General features: G+C 42.1%; 1 protein-coding gene across 3 annotated transcripts in view; it reads right to left on the bottom strand.

Moving 5' to 3' along the window:
• Positions 1–902: 902 nt before the first annotated feature.
• Positions 903–16,230, bottom strand: part of LOC124775916 — a 394,798-nt gene continuing 379,470 nt past the window's right edge. For all 3 annotated transcript variants that reach the window (XM_047250760.1, XM_047250757.1, XM_047250759.1), the window contains exons 6-12: positions 14,107–14,233; positions 7,652–7,932; positions 6,778–6,988; positions 6,336–6,607; positions 4,313–4,626; positions 3,525–3,763; positions 903–3,407 (exon numbers count right to left, since the gene is read on the bottom strand). In XM_047250760.1, the coding sequence (XP_047106716.1) occupies positions 1,713–3,407; positions 3,525–3,763; positions 4,313–4,626; positions 6,336–6,607; positions 6,778–6,988; positions 7,652–7,932; positions 14,107–14,233 (3,139 nt within the window). In that variant the 3' untranslated portion in view covers positions 903–1,712. The remainder of the gene's footprint in view (positions 3,408–3,524; positions 3,764–4,312; positions 4,627–6,335; positions 6,608–6,777; positions 6,989–7,651; positions 7,933–14,106; positions 14,234–16,230) is intronic.

Raw genomic sequence — 16,230 nt, 5'->3', positions numbered from 1 at the left:
TGGTGAAAAGGAACAGTTCACCGAAACGTAGCATGGTGGAATAACTATCCCTGATGTACTACCACACTTTACAAAGTTTTCTTCCTTTTTCTTAGCTAACCTATAAACGAAAGCTGTGTTTTTATAATCAGTATTTTTCAGAACATTGCAGATGTGTCTGATGGCAAAGGCATATAAAATTTTTAGAGGAACATTTTATTTAAGAAAGTATTCAAAATTGAATATTCAATAATGCAATGAACACACAAAAAATTTTACCCTGCCAATACATAATTGTTTTATGATTGATATCTTATTTGAAATCCCTGTTTATTTTTCATGTAAAGTTGATTTTGTTGTATTAAATCTTTTAACTCGGGAAATAATAATATTCATAATTGTCGTTGTCATAAGAGTTCATCACTGAACATTCATTAACGTTCCTACAGTCACTGTTGCAGATCATGTCCTTAGATGTTTACTGTCTGAGGAATGTCTTCTTTCTCTGCTATTTCATGACAATTCGTTTCAGGTTTGTAGTTTAATTTGGATTCATTCTTATTATGTAACTCAATGTAAACTCATCTACATCCAAGGGAAAGAAAAAACAGCAGCAGCAGGAAAGAAATCTATGGCAAAGATTGGAAATTCCCCTATCCTTGATGTACTACACACTTACTCATGGACATCTCTACAAAGGTTGTGCTTTGATGTATCTCTCTCATGTGATCGTTCTAGATGAAGACAGCAATTGTAATATGTATATAATAGCAACTGACTGTTTCCAGCACAGCTGATATTTTTAATGACTAATAATTACTACTATTATTTGTACCAAAAATTTAAATGCAGTTGATTGAATTACTGATATTTTTATGAAAGTATATTTCAGAAATATCTGTACACATGTACAAAAAGTCTTCACAATATTTATTTTATTTGAAATTTATATTCTTTCATCTCATTTTTACAGGAACAATGAGCATAAAGATGACAGTAAACACTATTAGTGATAAATGAACATAACTGAGTTATCATTACCTCAGCAAGAACTAAATTGTGATAAATATACATATTCTGCCTGAGAAATTTCTTCAATGTGTTATGAAGAATGGTTGACTGACTTCGGCTGACTAGTACCAGTGGCATGTACATTGAAGCAAATGTTCAGTTAGTCTTTAATACATTCATCTTTAACTCCACTCCACTCTGATGATAATTAAAAAGAGAGTGAAAGTTTTAATTAAGAGTTGATACTTTGCAGGTACAGACTTTTTGAGAAAAGTATGTGTAGCTGCATGATTTTTGCAAGTGTTTCCAGTGTACCATATACAGAATTCTTCTGTGGAGTTCTATGCAGCTGTCATTTCCTCTCACAATTCCCGATACTCTAGCTACTGGAACACTTTCATTAACTTAATAGAAAAGATAATTAAAAATTTGACAGTTTTTGTATTAATAAAAAAATATTCTCCACACTGTGGATATTGAGTTACAGTACTCTCATATCAGCTCATTTAAGCTTTGTTATGTAATATACAATGATATCTGTTATATAAAAGTCTGTTACATAAAGTTCATAGAATGATACATATGTTATATTTACACTGCATGATAATTATTTCAGTCAAAATTTATCATTGAGTCACTCAGAAAGCACCCACAGATTTTACATTCTAACATAAATGTCTTTTATTTCAGGTACATGATTATTACCAACATACAGCCTGCCTTCACACATATGATTCTTCCTCATCTGTTGAGTCCATTCGAAGTCTCTGTGTCGAATCTAGATTAAGACTCCTAGAGACCACATAACGCTCTGACTGACTGTTGTCTCCAAGGTGGTATGTAGTGATTGGTGCTCTGTAGCTTGGGATTACACTCGGGGGAGGTCTGTATGGAGGTGGCTGAACACCATTTGTGAACAACGTTCGGAGGTGGGAAACACTCCACGAAATTTCACTCTTCAGGTTTTTTCCTTGATCAGCCTGATTTTGTGTGGTATTACAGTCTTCCTCTTTTTGAGTCTTTTCTCCGGGTGGTGGAGGCAAAGATTTTGATCTTTGTGATGCTCTATTTGAAACTTCCTTCTGTCTTATGCGACCTCTACATTCCGAGCTCTTCCTTGGCACTTGCTCAGATGATTCCCACTGCATATTTTCATCTTTTGATGCATACGAAATCTGGGATGAAAGTTTACCTGAATTGGCCGGAGACACAGTTTCCACATGCACTGGTGGAAGGTGACGCAGCTTTACATCGACAGAAGATCGCTTCGGAGGAAGAGGCGGTGCCGACGACTCGTGGAGAGGAGTCGAAGCTGACGTAGTTGCCGGTGCACTGACTCTTCGAAGTACAGAGGGTGTTGAAGAAAGTTTGTGTAGCTCAGAAGGTTGGTCCGAGTCACTCGAACTTTCCTCTCTAATATTAACAGGTGCCGCATGCACTAACAGTTCTGAGGGTGTAGACCCATAAGCATTGTCCCAAGCAGAATTTGCACTCGCACAGTCTTTACCACGTGAATTTGATCGTGACACATGTGGAGTTGAATCATCATCAGAAAGGGTGCTAGAGTCGTACGACCGGTCAACTTCATCTAGTACCGGTATGTGTGGTGTGGAGCGTGACAAGGACCAGTCTTCTACTGAAGCACGAGCTGCTCTGCGATGCCCAGTTCTCTGTGATTTGCTGCTCATCATTTGGATGTCACCTTTGAGTTCACAGTTTTCAACTGGAGATGATTCCACCTGGTTGTAAGAAAGTACCGGAGATTCAGGTTCACTGCACAGATGGTGTGCCGATTTTGATCTCACTATCGGGGTTGGCGGACTCCGATGAGAATACACAGGATCCGAACACGGAGAGCTGTTAACAGGGGGGGGAGGTGGCGGTGCACGTCCTTTCCGATGCAGTGCGGGCCTCTTGTAGAGAACTGGTCCATTTTCCGTGTCATACGCACTGTGATCCCCAATATCATTCAGAAGAGATTCCTCCGACGCACTTCTCCTGATGAGGTTGGTTACATTTGTAGAGCGGTAGTTGTGCTGGTGCAGTCCGCCCACACCAGAAGACGTGCTGCCACTGCTCGAGCCCGACTGGTGGCTGGACTTTGAGCTGGCTGGACTGCCAGTACCCCCACTGTTGAGCCTCTTCAGGTGGGATCGTTGTCTGAACCAGTCTTGCCTCTGAAAGTTTGGGTTTATAACCCCTGGGGGTTGATTCGGACCCTGTTTCTGACCGGGCCGCGCATATATAGAATCTTCAGAAGACTGATTGCGACAACATTCCTGCACCCGTTCTTCCCAGCCACTGTACACTCTCACATATTCTCTTGTCGTGCTCTGGACATTTTGTACTTGAGATTCATTGTTGTGACCAACATTCTGTGCCGTCCCCGCTGCAGGGACTGAGTATGAAGATGTCACCTACAAAAAGAATACATTTCCTTTTAGCAAATGAAATTAACAATAGCTTTAATGTTTTAAGAACATTAAAAGAAAGCCACTTCTTGTCAGAGGCAAGAAACAAGCAATACCATTTACCTTATTATGAGAGTGGATGTCGTAGCAGGCAGGCTGAGCAGGTGGGTACAATGCCCTGCCAGATCCAGAGCTGCTGGAGCCACTTTCCTCCTCATCAGGGGTATACAACTGGGAATCTGACATTGTAAGCCCAGAGTCCCTGCTCAGTGACATTTTGTCCTTGCGTGGTGGAGGACAAGGTTCAAGCAACTCCCGCTCTAGACTATCAATTGAAGAATCATCTCTTCGCAGGCCCCCTGCTGGAAAAAGAAATGCAGTTATGATTAAAAAGGTGTTTTCATCCAAGACATTTCATTGTACAATGAAAAGATTCATAGATCACTTTTAACATTTTAAAAAACACAAATTTGCAAATATAAGTAGCATGTATACCCACAAAAATTACACCTATGCCTATTTCATTATGGCTGATGAACATGAAAATGATGTAGTTTACTGCTTACAATTTTAACTGCACTGTACTCTTAAGTGGAAGCTTCTGAAGAACATGGATCTGATTTCACACAAACAAAGCCCAGCTGCTTTTCTTTGCAACCTTATATTTTGAAAACTAAAAGCCATGATTACTGACTGGTCTGCTGAGATCTTTTGTTGTGCTCTTTAATTACTGAGCCTAGTTAAATAATAGTGTCATCATTACAGTAACCACAAACTAACAGCCATGAATTGCACTTATTAATCTGGTATAAATTACTTTTACAAAAAGATTGGGGGGGGGGGGGGGGGCAGTATTTCCAGTAAATCTGTACGTCCACTATCTTGCACAATACTTAAAAATTTGTACTTACAATGGAGGCTATCCGATTCTTCAGCACCACTGTCTTGCCTCTCAGTGGGTGGCTCACCAAGCATGAGAGGAAGATGTGGGCCAAACAGGAGTTCTGCACGTGCTACAAGCAGTTCTGCCAGTGCTGGCACCGCACGTGAAGACGATGGCGTGAGTGTGGCTGGAGATGCAGCCCACAGAAGGCTTGGCCCCACACACACTCCCAAGTTTGCAGCTGTCATCAGGTTGTGAGCTGAGCGACGTGATATGTGGTGCAGAACACACACAAACATAGACAGCAGCAGTAGATTTGGCTTTGGAAGCTGATCCAGAACACTGAAATTAAGGAAGGAAATAATGATTTAACATCATTCCAACAATTCTGCTCTCTTGTAATACACAGTTATTTATGATAATGGAAAAACAATTATAGTAACTGTAAGTCTCCCGAAATCATCATATAGTGTATGTGACTCCAGAAGTTCAATTCTGTCCTTCATACACTAGTGACTGGATAATTTACAACAACAAGGTAAATTATCTTCTTCAACTAATGAAAAAAATAATGCAACACTCACTTCCCTCCCCACAGAGCTTTCCGGAGAAGAGCTATCTAAGTAACATTATATACAGTGTCTGAAAATAGTAGGCCTATTTTAACAGTCGGATGAATCTAAGGGGAGCCACACAGGAGTGATGGATATGAGCGAACTGTCACCAGGCCCACAGATCACACTTGGCTGGCCAAATTCAGTGATTGATTGCTGATCACAAAAAATGGTTCAAATGGCTCTGAGCACTATGGGACTTAACATCTATGGTCATCAGTCCCCTAGAACTTAGAACTACTTAAACCTAACTAACCTAAGGACAGCACACAACACCCAGCCATCACGAGGCAGAGAAAATCCTTGACCCGGCCGGGAATCGAACCCGGGAACCCGGGCGTGGGAAGCGAGAACGCTACCGCACGACCACGAGATGCGGGCATTGCTGATCACATGGAATTATCATGCAATCTGATGAACTGCACGTGATGTGCGACAATAAGGCTGCCTGGCTATGACCTGTTTGTCTAGTTATTAAGTGTGATTGTGTAGTTTTGCTTCACTTTACTAACATTGAGTAATAACTTTACATTTGAATTTATATATAGTCAGTGAGCATGAATGACTAACAAGTGAAGTTTAAGCCAGAATTGTCATTTATATTACCAAGAAATACAAATATAAAATCGCAGACAACTCTTAGAAATTTCAGCATTTAGCATTTTGAAGCTTGTGCTGTAGAAGTCGCATTTATGGGAAAATCTAAGTAACAGTCATAATTTATTGGTCTCCATCTGGTGATATTGTTTTATTTGTAAGCAATTACATGCATTATTAAAGTTTTTAACTTCTAAATATAATGACATAGCATAATATTATGTGGGAATTTTAATTTAAATGTTTACGGCAAACCTATTCTACAGGTGTACTCAAGTACTTTGTCATTTCATGTAAGTAGCCCTCCTTTACAACAAGAGTTATGGAAATTAGCAGTGCTACTATTGACAACACTTCTAGAGACAGATTCAAGGTTGCAAAACTATTGTGCAAATACTTGCAATTAATCTACAAAAATACTGAATGAAACAGCAAATGATGGCTAATAAATGGAAAACAAGTTGCAATAGCCCCCTGGAATGATGTACACTTCGCAGTTACCCTAATTAAAAAATATTTTCTGTAATGTAACCTACAGTTGCCAAGAAAAGTGTTTGAAAACAAGAGTAATTAATTTCAATTCCCTTTTACTTGTTTATTTATTGCAGGTGTCCACGAGATAAAGATATCAACTGCCATTGCTGCACAATATACCAATTCATTTTCTACAGCGGAACTTTGAGACACATTCATAATACTGGTTGAAATTGCTTGTGTTTGGTGAAGTCGAGGAAAGTAACCTGTTGCAGCAATATAGCTTTCATTGAATTGCAGTCATCCGTCATGTGGGTGTGGGTCGCTTGAGAATAGTATCAGAATATGTAAATGAATACAACATACCTTTTTATCCTCAGAAGTTTCTCTTGTTCATCTTGGCACTCAACTGCTTCCATCCACAATGGATACAGCGTAGAGCACAACAACGGATCAGGCAGGGAACGCAAGAAATCCTTCAATACAGCAGCTACAACAAGAACGGGCATATGCTCCAACCTGATATCTTCACCTGCATCTAATTTATCTCTGAGTTCTCGCACAAGACGAGCATTTGCTGACTTCCGGAAGATGCCTTGGGTAAAGGGCCCTTTCAGAAACACTTGCTGGAGCATTGCCTGCAGATTAAAGAAGACAGTCTAAATAGCTAAATCATGCGTAACAGGATCTTTAAAGCAACTTAAAGGCAATATATGCAAGGAAACTGACTGTAAAAGTGATAGATCATAGTTTATTTGTGACTGAAGTGCAGAAATACTAGCATTACAAAACTCTGCTCTATACACACCATGACAGGTCTTGGTAAAGTCTCTCCATTGCTAAGCCTGGCAAGAGGCAGGCCAAAGAGAGCTCCAAGGGGGCAGTCAGTGCAGTCTTCACCTTTGCTCATACTGCGCCTGAAAACCTGCCTGATACGCATTGGGGATTTCCGACTTTTCTTGCTGTTCTTTTTGTTTTCGGAACCTGAGGTAGCTTCACTTACTGGTTTCCGCTTGCTTCTGCAAGTACAAAAATAATTGACACAGATTAGACTAATCTAGTATATAGTGCTAATGAGAACAATAAGTTTTACTACTAAATTGACAGTGAATAGAGGCTTTATAAACACACTGTGTATGTGTACAACTGGCACATTAAAGAACAGTTGTATGTGTCTCCCAGGGAGGAAGATGAGAAATAAGCACAATAATAGCTTCAAAATATCTTTTAGTAAACCTAATTTCCTTTCTTTTAGAACACGTCAGAACCAATATCAGTGAGCTATGGACACTGTAAATTATATTACAGCTATGCCCGTCCACAGTTATTATTTGAAAGGAAAATTCTGTAGATAAAATTGAAATGTTCCTAGTTTACCTTAGTGGGGCAACACTGTAAGGAGGGAAGGTTGAAAGGGGCGGGCATGTCACTTTGGCTTCTGGTTAAGAAGGAGCCTCCCCGTGTGAAGTAAGTGAAGAAAAGGATGTTCAAGGGAAAAGCATAAGAGATAGCACAGAGACACCTTCCCCTTACATACATCTCTATTTTAAATGTTTCTACTGGCAGCAATTAGAATTTCCCCTTCTGAAAGTACTGGTCGACCATTATGTTTCCTTGCAGTTTATTTATAAATCACTTATCCCAAATATGACTTATTATTACATGTGTAACTTGTAGCTCACCTGAGTATGAATTGGCATTTAGCTAGGGGATCTGGTCCATGCACATTGTTGCAGTGATCTAGGTCAAATCCCTCTTCAGCACTGAGCCCGTCACGCAAACAACTGAGCTTGATGGCGAAGGGACGCTCGTGCCCAATTAATGGGTACGGTGCTTCCTCCCGGGATGTCTTTGCCCACAATTGGAAGTCATCTGGGTCCAGCCCGCGCATCTCCAGGTGCTGCAGTGCAAGGCGGATGCAGGCACGAGCTGTCTCTTCCGGGCTCACACTGAATGTTTTACACTGCAAGAGAGATTCAGTTTTACTGTGTGCTCTGACACCTGTGGATCTTAGAACTAGTGCAATTTGCTTATTACAAAAAATAAATTACTCATTACCATAAGATGTGAACTATGAGAACAGGAACAAAAAAATTTGATAAACTGTTTTAATATATTGATCTGACTTGTTTCCTTTTTTCCATCAGTCAGTCAGGCTAGGTAACTATACAGGTTCGAACAGAAACTTGTCATGCCATACTAATTATTATTACATTCCCATGCAATTAAGTTCACACTTCACAATGACAATACCTTGGCACTTAACCTAGTTATATTTTGCCTGTGTGCTCGTGGAAGAGTTTTGTTTCCCTGAATTTGGCTGGCAATGGCATGAGCATATGACTGTCACAGGTAATGCTCCAATAGCCAAGCCACCACTCTCAAATACAATACAGTGTAACTCAGTTGCTGCAGCAGTAATCTTTGGACTATTGGTGAAATTCCTTTAAGTTTTTAAAGTAGTGCTCACAGGTTTGGAATGTCTCAGGAGATACTGTCAGTTGTGTTCTGCAACACAAAACGTGTTCGAACCTGATACCTTATAGTTTAATGTGCCAATGCATTTTTTTGTCATTTCATTAAGATGTTGAATGTACCGCTATAGCACCCTGAGAACGCAGATACCTGGGAAATATATTCGTTATGATGTGTTCTACAATCATTTCCTAGCGAGCTACGGAATTTTATCTATTGTTTCCTTCGTTCTTTGGACTACTACCGCAATGTACGTTGACTCGACCACAGTGCTGCGAACTGTGTAGTTCCCGCACCATTAGCAAATGAAAAGAATTGGAAGGCGAGACAACACTGCATCTAACGGCTCAGGTGAAACGATCGAGCCGTTCTCCGCTCTTAAACATAACGGACGTGTCGAGAGTTGGTAAACACGACACGAGACAACAGCTGTCGCCATCGCTTTACTGAGATCGAACGATCCGAGCGAACGGATGTACGGTAATGTGTCAACAACAGATTAACAACCAAAAACCAATCCGTTGTCTGCCTTAAGTGGAAAATGTATTGACGCCTCCCAAACAAGCAAATATTATTATAACCACGAACAGACAGTTCACAAAGAGAAGAAGTTATGGATCGGCAGAAGCCGGTCGATTTCGGCTCGCTCGTTTTGTGCTCTCGTCCACTGCCAATGTCGGCGATCTTATCGAGAATATCTTTTATGTAGCCACTGTGGAGCGACTGTATTGGCGTGTTGCGTTGTGTCGCATAGTAATACATCTATTGATGAGTGACGTAATGGTTTCTGGCCCATCCAGGCAGCGCCAAATACACAAGCAAAATAAAACTGAAGGCTTCTGCTTTGTTCTGGGTAATCTATTGAGTTTTGCCCGAGCATGGGAGGGTTGGTACGTACTTCTATAATATGAACTACTTACAGCCTCTTTACTTACGCCACGTTAGTTATTGTTCTTTCCAAACGACAGAACTCGTCTACTACGTCAGTGTCTCATTTCGTTATCTGATTCCCTCAGCATCACATGATTTAATTCGATTACATTCCGTTACTCTTGTTTTGCTTGTATTGGTGCTCACTGAATAAACTCTCTTTAATACATCCAGTACAGTCACCAGGTCCTGTAAGTCCTTTGTCGTCTCTTGATAGAATTGCAGCGTCATCGGCAAACCTTTTTAAGTTTTTGAGATGAATTAAATGCACTAAAATGAGACGACTTGGGATAATTCTCATTTATTGTTCCTTCTCAGTCGCAGATTTTTCTTTAAATTACATGTTTCGATCACTCAGATGTTGTGGGGGGGCCAGAGTCATCCTGAATTTTCTGAAAGAAATTTCCGCCATTTGACTTTTAACTTCATTTATTTTACACAATCGTGATTTCGGCCTTAGAAGCCATTCTCAAGTGCATGTTGCTATGTTAAAAATATGTCTTAACTATTCCTGACCTGTCATCGTCAAATAAACGTGGAAGGTACATAATATGGCTGATAATGTGCACAATGAGAAACCATTAACATACAGTTTGGCGTACTTCACAGCTAATATGTTTCTGTGGTTTCTGCGACCTGCACTGATCACTTTTGTTCATTAAGTGAAAAGAAGAAATGAAGCAGCTTTAAGTACGCCATACTGTATGACAATGGTTTTTCATTGTGCACATTGTTAGCAATATTATGTATCTTGGATATGTACTCGTATCCTGTAATACAACTGGTCTATAAGACCAAAGATATGTTCTATTGACGATGACACGTCACGAACAGGTGAGACACATTTTAGCATTTCACCACGTACTTGAGAATGGCTCCTAAGGGCGAAATCATGATTTTCTAAAATAAGTAAACAGTTAACCGTCAAATCGCGGATTTCCTTTTTTAAAAAAAGAAGAAAATGCCCGCAGATCATCAACTGATCCAATTGGTTGTTGAGCAACCTGTCTGGTCTACTCAGAACCACATATCAGAGCACTGTACTCTGTATGCTAAATAAAAATTGTCTTCAAAATGAGATTAAATTCTTGAAGAATGTTTTCACAGAAGCTGCACTTGCTTTACAATTATTAAAGTTATTTAAAATCTATATTTGTATTTGGTGCTTGCAAAGACGGATTTTGAATACCTTTAGCAACATTATATGACTGGATCGTAATTCTATTTCTAAATTTCTCTTCCTTTAATGCTTGTTCATCGTTCATGATTAGTGTGTGTGTGTGTGTGTGTGTGTGTGTGTGTGTGTGTGTGTGTGTGTGGACGCGCGCTGAGAGGGCTGCAGCCGAGAGGGAGGGGGATGAGGACCCATACTACTGTCTGGTCGCCCTTTAATCCCCATATATCAATGCCTGGCACCCTTTCTGCCTATAAACTGTCGTGGAACGTCTTGGGCGCTGCACGATTCCGAGAGTGTTTAGCTCACAGGTCTGCTCGTAAGAGCGCAGCACCGCAGAGTGCAGCCTGACATGCGGTTTCTGTTTTGCAGGCTACAGCTTAGCGTAGTGCGGTCCCCTGGCGATGTTACGTTTGCTGCGGTCGGGGGTAGACAGCCCGTAAAAAAGGGAGAGGAGACACTGCGAGACGAGCAACGTCTCAATTCCGCGCCGCTCTGGAACCTACGTGCCTCCCCCCCCCCCCTTTCTCACTTAGCTTCTTTGTAGGAGAGCGCTGCTGCCTATGTGAAAGAAACTGGAGGCGAGAGCTAGAAACAGCTTTACTGCCTTAGTCTTCTCTCTTCCAAGAATGGAAAACAAGATCTTACTGCCCAGTAGCACCACTACTGTTCTCAGTAGCCACAATACTGTCAGGTATCTGACGACACCATAGGAAAAGACACTCATTACTGGGAACGTTCTGCTGGATATGAACTGCCACTGTCTTACAGTTCACACCTTGCGAATTTTGCGGTGAATGTCTACTTGCATAGTGGGGATAAACGATGAGTGCTTGTTACATTTATATTTGAAACTGTTTCCTTTTCAGTCATCATCGATATACTCGCTGGTTTATTACCGCCTCCCCTCCATTTATGACTTCTTTCCCTGTGCCAAGGAAGGAGTGAGATTGGGACGTGGCGTAATCCGATGTAGGAGCACAACCATTTTTTATTTTTTTTAGTTTGTTTTGTTTTGCTTGCCACCTCTTCACTCCACACGATTAATGGACGACTGCACTTCAATCCATGTCTTCGCCGCATATTTGGGTGGTCTCCCTCCAACGGTATTCGAACCAGTCATGTCTCGAGTCGAGAAGCAACCGCCTCGTAAGATCTTGGCTGCAGTGGCAGGCACCACTACTCCGAAATAATTGGTATTGTTCAGCCACTGTAAATGTACTTCATATAAAGCAATATGGCGGTTCGAGATAATGCTGCCACAGCAGTTTGTTGACACTCACCTCATATGATTAAAAATTAACAACACATTCGCAGAATTATTTTATGAACGTCACAAATATGTTACTAGCGTTTAGCGTTTTTAATGGTTGAGCTGAATGTTATGGCTGGCTCTGAGCACTATGGGACTTAATTTCGGAGGTCATCAGTCCCCTAGAACTTAGAACTACTTAAACCTAACTAACCTAAGGACATCACACACATCCGTGCCCGAGGCAGGATTCGAACCTGCGACCGTAGCGGTCGCGCGGTTCCAGACTGTAGCGCCTAGAACCGCTCGGCCACCGCGGCCGGCAGCTGAATGTTAATCTGATTATGAAAGCTTATTATATAACGAAGTGCAGTTCAGCCGTTGAACGCTAAAACAGGTGAAGTGTAAATCCCGCTACCTCATATCCGACAAATAGGTGATACTAATAAAAGTACTCCTAATAACACGACCGACTGCAGTGTCGTCCTCGGCCAATGGCGTCCTGTGGTGCAGTATGGAGGGACACGTAGTTAGCACATCCCTGTCCCGGTCGTCGGGTTTCTTGACCTTGGAACCGCTACTGCTCCGTCAGGTAACCCCTCAGCTGACCTCGCGAGGCTGATTCCACCCTGCACCAGTCCAGTCCTCCCACCAAGGAAAAATCCCTGGCAGTACCGGGAATTGAACCCGGGTCCCCTGGATGGCACCTCAGTCGCACTGACCACTCGGTTACAGAGGGGACAGGAACAACAACATTACTACTACCTGTACTGCCACCACACTCATGTTGAAACAGCAGCAGACATTACCTGCAGTAGCGTGCAGTACCGAAACTGGAATCGAGTTCCCTACAGACGCTAGCTGAGCTTCCCAAGGCAAGTATAACCAACTAATTCAAAAGCTCCAGCCCCCCCCCCCCGCCCCTCACTTGTAGTTTTGTAGGCCTACTCCTCTTCATTTCAAAGTGACTATCAGATCAATTGTCTAATTGGATTGAAGAGCTCCTACATAACAGAACGCAGCATGTCATTCTCAAGGGAGAGAAGTCTTCGGAAGTAAGAGTGATTTCAGGTGTGCCGTAGGGGAGTGTCGTAGGACCGTTGCTATTCACAATATACATAAATGACCTTGTGGGTGACATCGGAAGTTCACTGAGGCTTTTTGCGGATGATACTGTGGTATATCGAGAGGTTGTAACAATGGAAAATTGTACTGAAATGCAAGAGGATCTGTAGCGAATTGACGCATTGTGCCGGGAATGGCTACTGAATCTCAATGTAGACAAGTGTAATGTGCTGCGAATACAAAGAAAGAAAGATCCTTTATCATTTAGCTACAATATAGCAGGTCAGCAACTGGAAGCAGTTAATTCCATAAATTATCTGGGAGTACGTATTAGGAGTGATTTAAAATGGAATGATCGTATAAAGTTGATCGTCGGTAAAGCAGATGCCAGACAGATTCATTGGAAGAATCCTAAGGAAATGCAATGCGAAAACAAAGGAAGTAGGTTGCAGTACGCTTGTTCGCCCACTGCTTTAATACTGCTCAGCAGTGTGGGATCCGTACTATAGCTTCGTTACAGTAGTAATCTCGAAAGCGTTACAGAGATGATAGATAAACTCCAGTGGAAGACTCTGCCGGAGAGACGCTCAGCAGCTCGTTACGGGCTTTTGTTGAAGTTTCGAGAACGTACCTTCACCGAGGAGTCGAGCAGTATATTGCTCCCTCCTACGTATATCTCGCGAAGAGACCATGACGATAAAATCAGAGAGATTAGAGCCCACACAGAGGCATACCGACAATCCTCCTTTCCACGAACAATACGAGAAGGGAGAACCGATAGAGGTACTCAAGGTAACCTCCGCCAGACACCGTCAGATGGCTTGCGGAGTATGGATGTAGATGGTGTGGGTCGATATATGGAGTTGAGTTACTGAAACAGTGCCGGAACTCGTTCCATCTCATCATAAAGTTTATATCTGATTTGAAGTTTCATTTTAGTGTACACTGCACCGAGAAGTGAACATCCGAAGCGGAATAACGTTTAACTGGATAATAAAGGACCAGTTCTAGTGATGCCAATTAACCTGCAAATATCCTTACCATCCACCCCACAATTCTTTTGTGTGTGTGTGTGTGTGTGTGTGTGTGTGTGTGTGTGTTTCCTCAGAGTGCTGCTGTGGGATCGGGAACCTGGCGTGATAAAAGGAATACTACGCAACGAAAGACGTGGAGTGCTTCGCCGAAACGGACCGCTCAGGGCTGGAAGACGGCGCGCAGTAAGCGAGAGAAGCTGTACTTACGTATTCAATGCTGGTGGCAGCGTCATAGTAGACGACTTGGATGTTGGTGGAGCGGGGCTCTTTGTCGCGTTCCGTGCTGACCACCTCGTTCAGCTTGTTCCACCAGAGGTCGCGGGCCGCCTGCGTGCTGAAACAAAACACCAAACGTCACGGAACGTCGAGGAGAGTCCACTGCTGCCAAAGCAGGCGACAACTGCACAACTCATGCAGTGGGTAGGATGGTGATGCCAAGTCTTGAATCTGTTTACCAGCTCTTCGACTTGGATTTTACTTCTGGAAATGTTTCGCGTATGAGAGAGAGAGAGAGAGAGAGAAAATCATAAATCTGCAACAGTCATCAGCACCAAGGCTCCTTCGGACTCTGCCAACCGTTTCTAGCCATGATCCTCCTCCAGCTTATAAGTTCCATCACGTAATATAATCGACCGTCTGAAGGGAAGGGAAGGGGGTTCGCCCATAGAGATGCAGAACGGTCAAAACTGGACGCAGTTCGATGTCAATCTCCAAGCCCTAGAAAGCTATGACATTTTCCACGTCAAGGACAGACGTGAATGTTACATAAAATTCTAAAAAAATTAGAAAAAAGTCATCTGGTCGACCACATACTGAGCTTCAGACACCTGTATTACCGCTCTCTTATTAAAACTGTTTCAGCCACCAGGCGAAACACAGTGACTCCTTACCCCTAATCTAATCCACGCAATCTCGAAAGTATTCTTTTCCACAATACGCATTGTTTCAGTAGCCATGTGCCACCACAGAGCACAGTACTCACTAGAACAAATTAAAATGATTTCGTCGTTTTTTTTTTGGACTGTCAGCGTTCTCCTGCCCTTAGGTCAATCAACCAATATTTAACGTTTCGCGAAGTTGCCTTTTCCACTTCAGTTCGTCTAATAGACTGACAATGGAATCTATCCGATGGTGTGTCACTAGATGCAGTGACAAGGTTTCCGCTGCGTACAGTACTTTCGACACTAGAATCTCTACTACTCTCGACCTCACCAGCCTACAGTAATGAATTGGACGAGACGATCAGTTGTTAAGTCAATTACGCTCGCTGTACCTTCTGAATGACATAATCGGCTTAGCCATTCCTCCGTTAATAATACTATGCCGGCTCTCCAGGCTGCGAACCACAGCGGGCGCTTGTGTAATCGACCGTACGACGACTATCGACCTGTTCCATTTCCTGCGAAACGTCGCTTCTGCGAAAGTATCGATTCTGACAAAACTTCGCAGTAATGCCAGAAACATTAAACGCGTTCTCGTGTTCACTTTAATGTTGCAGAAAGGTTTTTGAGAATTGTCGGCCCGGCTCCGTCGCGTTCATTGGAGGCGGAACAGCTACGTATCTAGATAAGGGTGAGAAAACAAATTTACCAATAGAATTAGACTGGAGTGACTTGCGGGAACTGCTGAAAACCCAAGTAAGACTAATTGAACATACAATTTTTACTGTCGCTTAAACTACTGATACATCACCCTTGGGATATTTACTCAAGCTCCGTCTCCCTGCGAATGTTTCGATACTACTTGATCCGTTCGACGTCGCTTTCACTAATAATGGCAACTCCGGTAATTATCAAACTACTGAATTTGTATACAGAGCAACTGGTCAAATTTCGGCTTGGACAGGTAAGACAGGTCTTTTTTTTTTACGATCTCTCTAAATCACTGAAGACGACTGCTTCGGTTGCTATTCGAAGCAGGTCGCTTACTCCTTCCTAATCTCCTCTTTCCTTTTTCAGGCGAGCCAAACAAATAAAACGCAGCCCATTGGAGGTTATACAAATCAGTGCTTGGACTTTTTTCGCTTATGTATGTTGACAGAAGTACTAGTTCTGAAATTTACCATCCAAATATAATCTGTTCTAATGTCAACCTACTACCGTTATTTTCCTTTATACAGACTTGTATGAAACAGTAAAAGTTAAACGGAAATTACTAGCACTGCTCCAAACTTGGGGAAAAACATATTTTTAACCTCCATCGATGTCGAGGTCATTAGAAACAGATAAACTAATGATTAGAGAAATACGGGGGAGGAAATCGACTGCATACTCTTGAAGGAACCATCCCGACATTTGTCCCAAGTGTCTAAGGAATGAAACAGAAATCTAG

Source organism: Schistocerca piceifrons, chromosome 2 (assembly GCF_021461385.2).
Source record: "Schistocerca piceifrons isolate TAMUIC-IGC-003096 chromosome 2, iqSchPice1.1, whole genome shotgun sequence".
In the NCBI taxonomy this organism is placed as follows: Eukaryota; Metazoa; Arthropoda; class Insecta; order Orthoptera; family Acrididae; genus Schistocerca; species Schistocerca piceifrons.
Note: the sequence above shows the minus strand (reverse complement) of the source record. Positions and strands in the feature narration are given on the sequence as shown.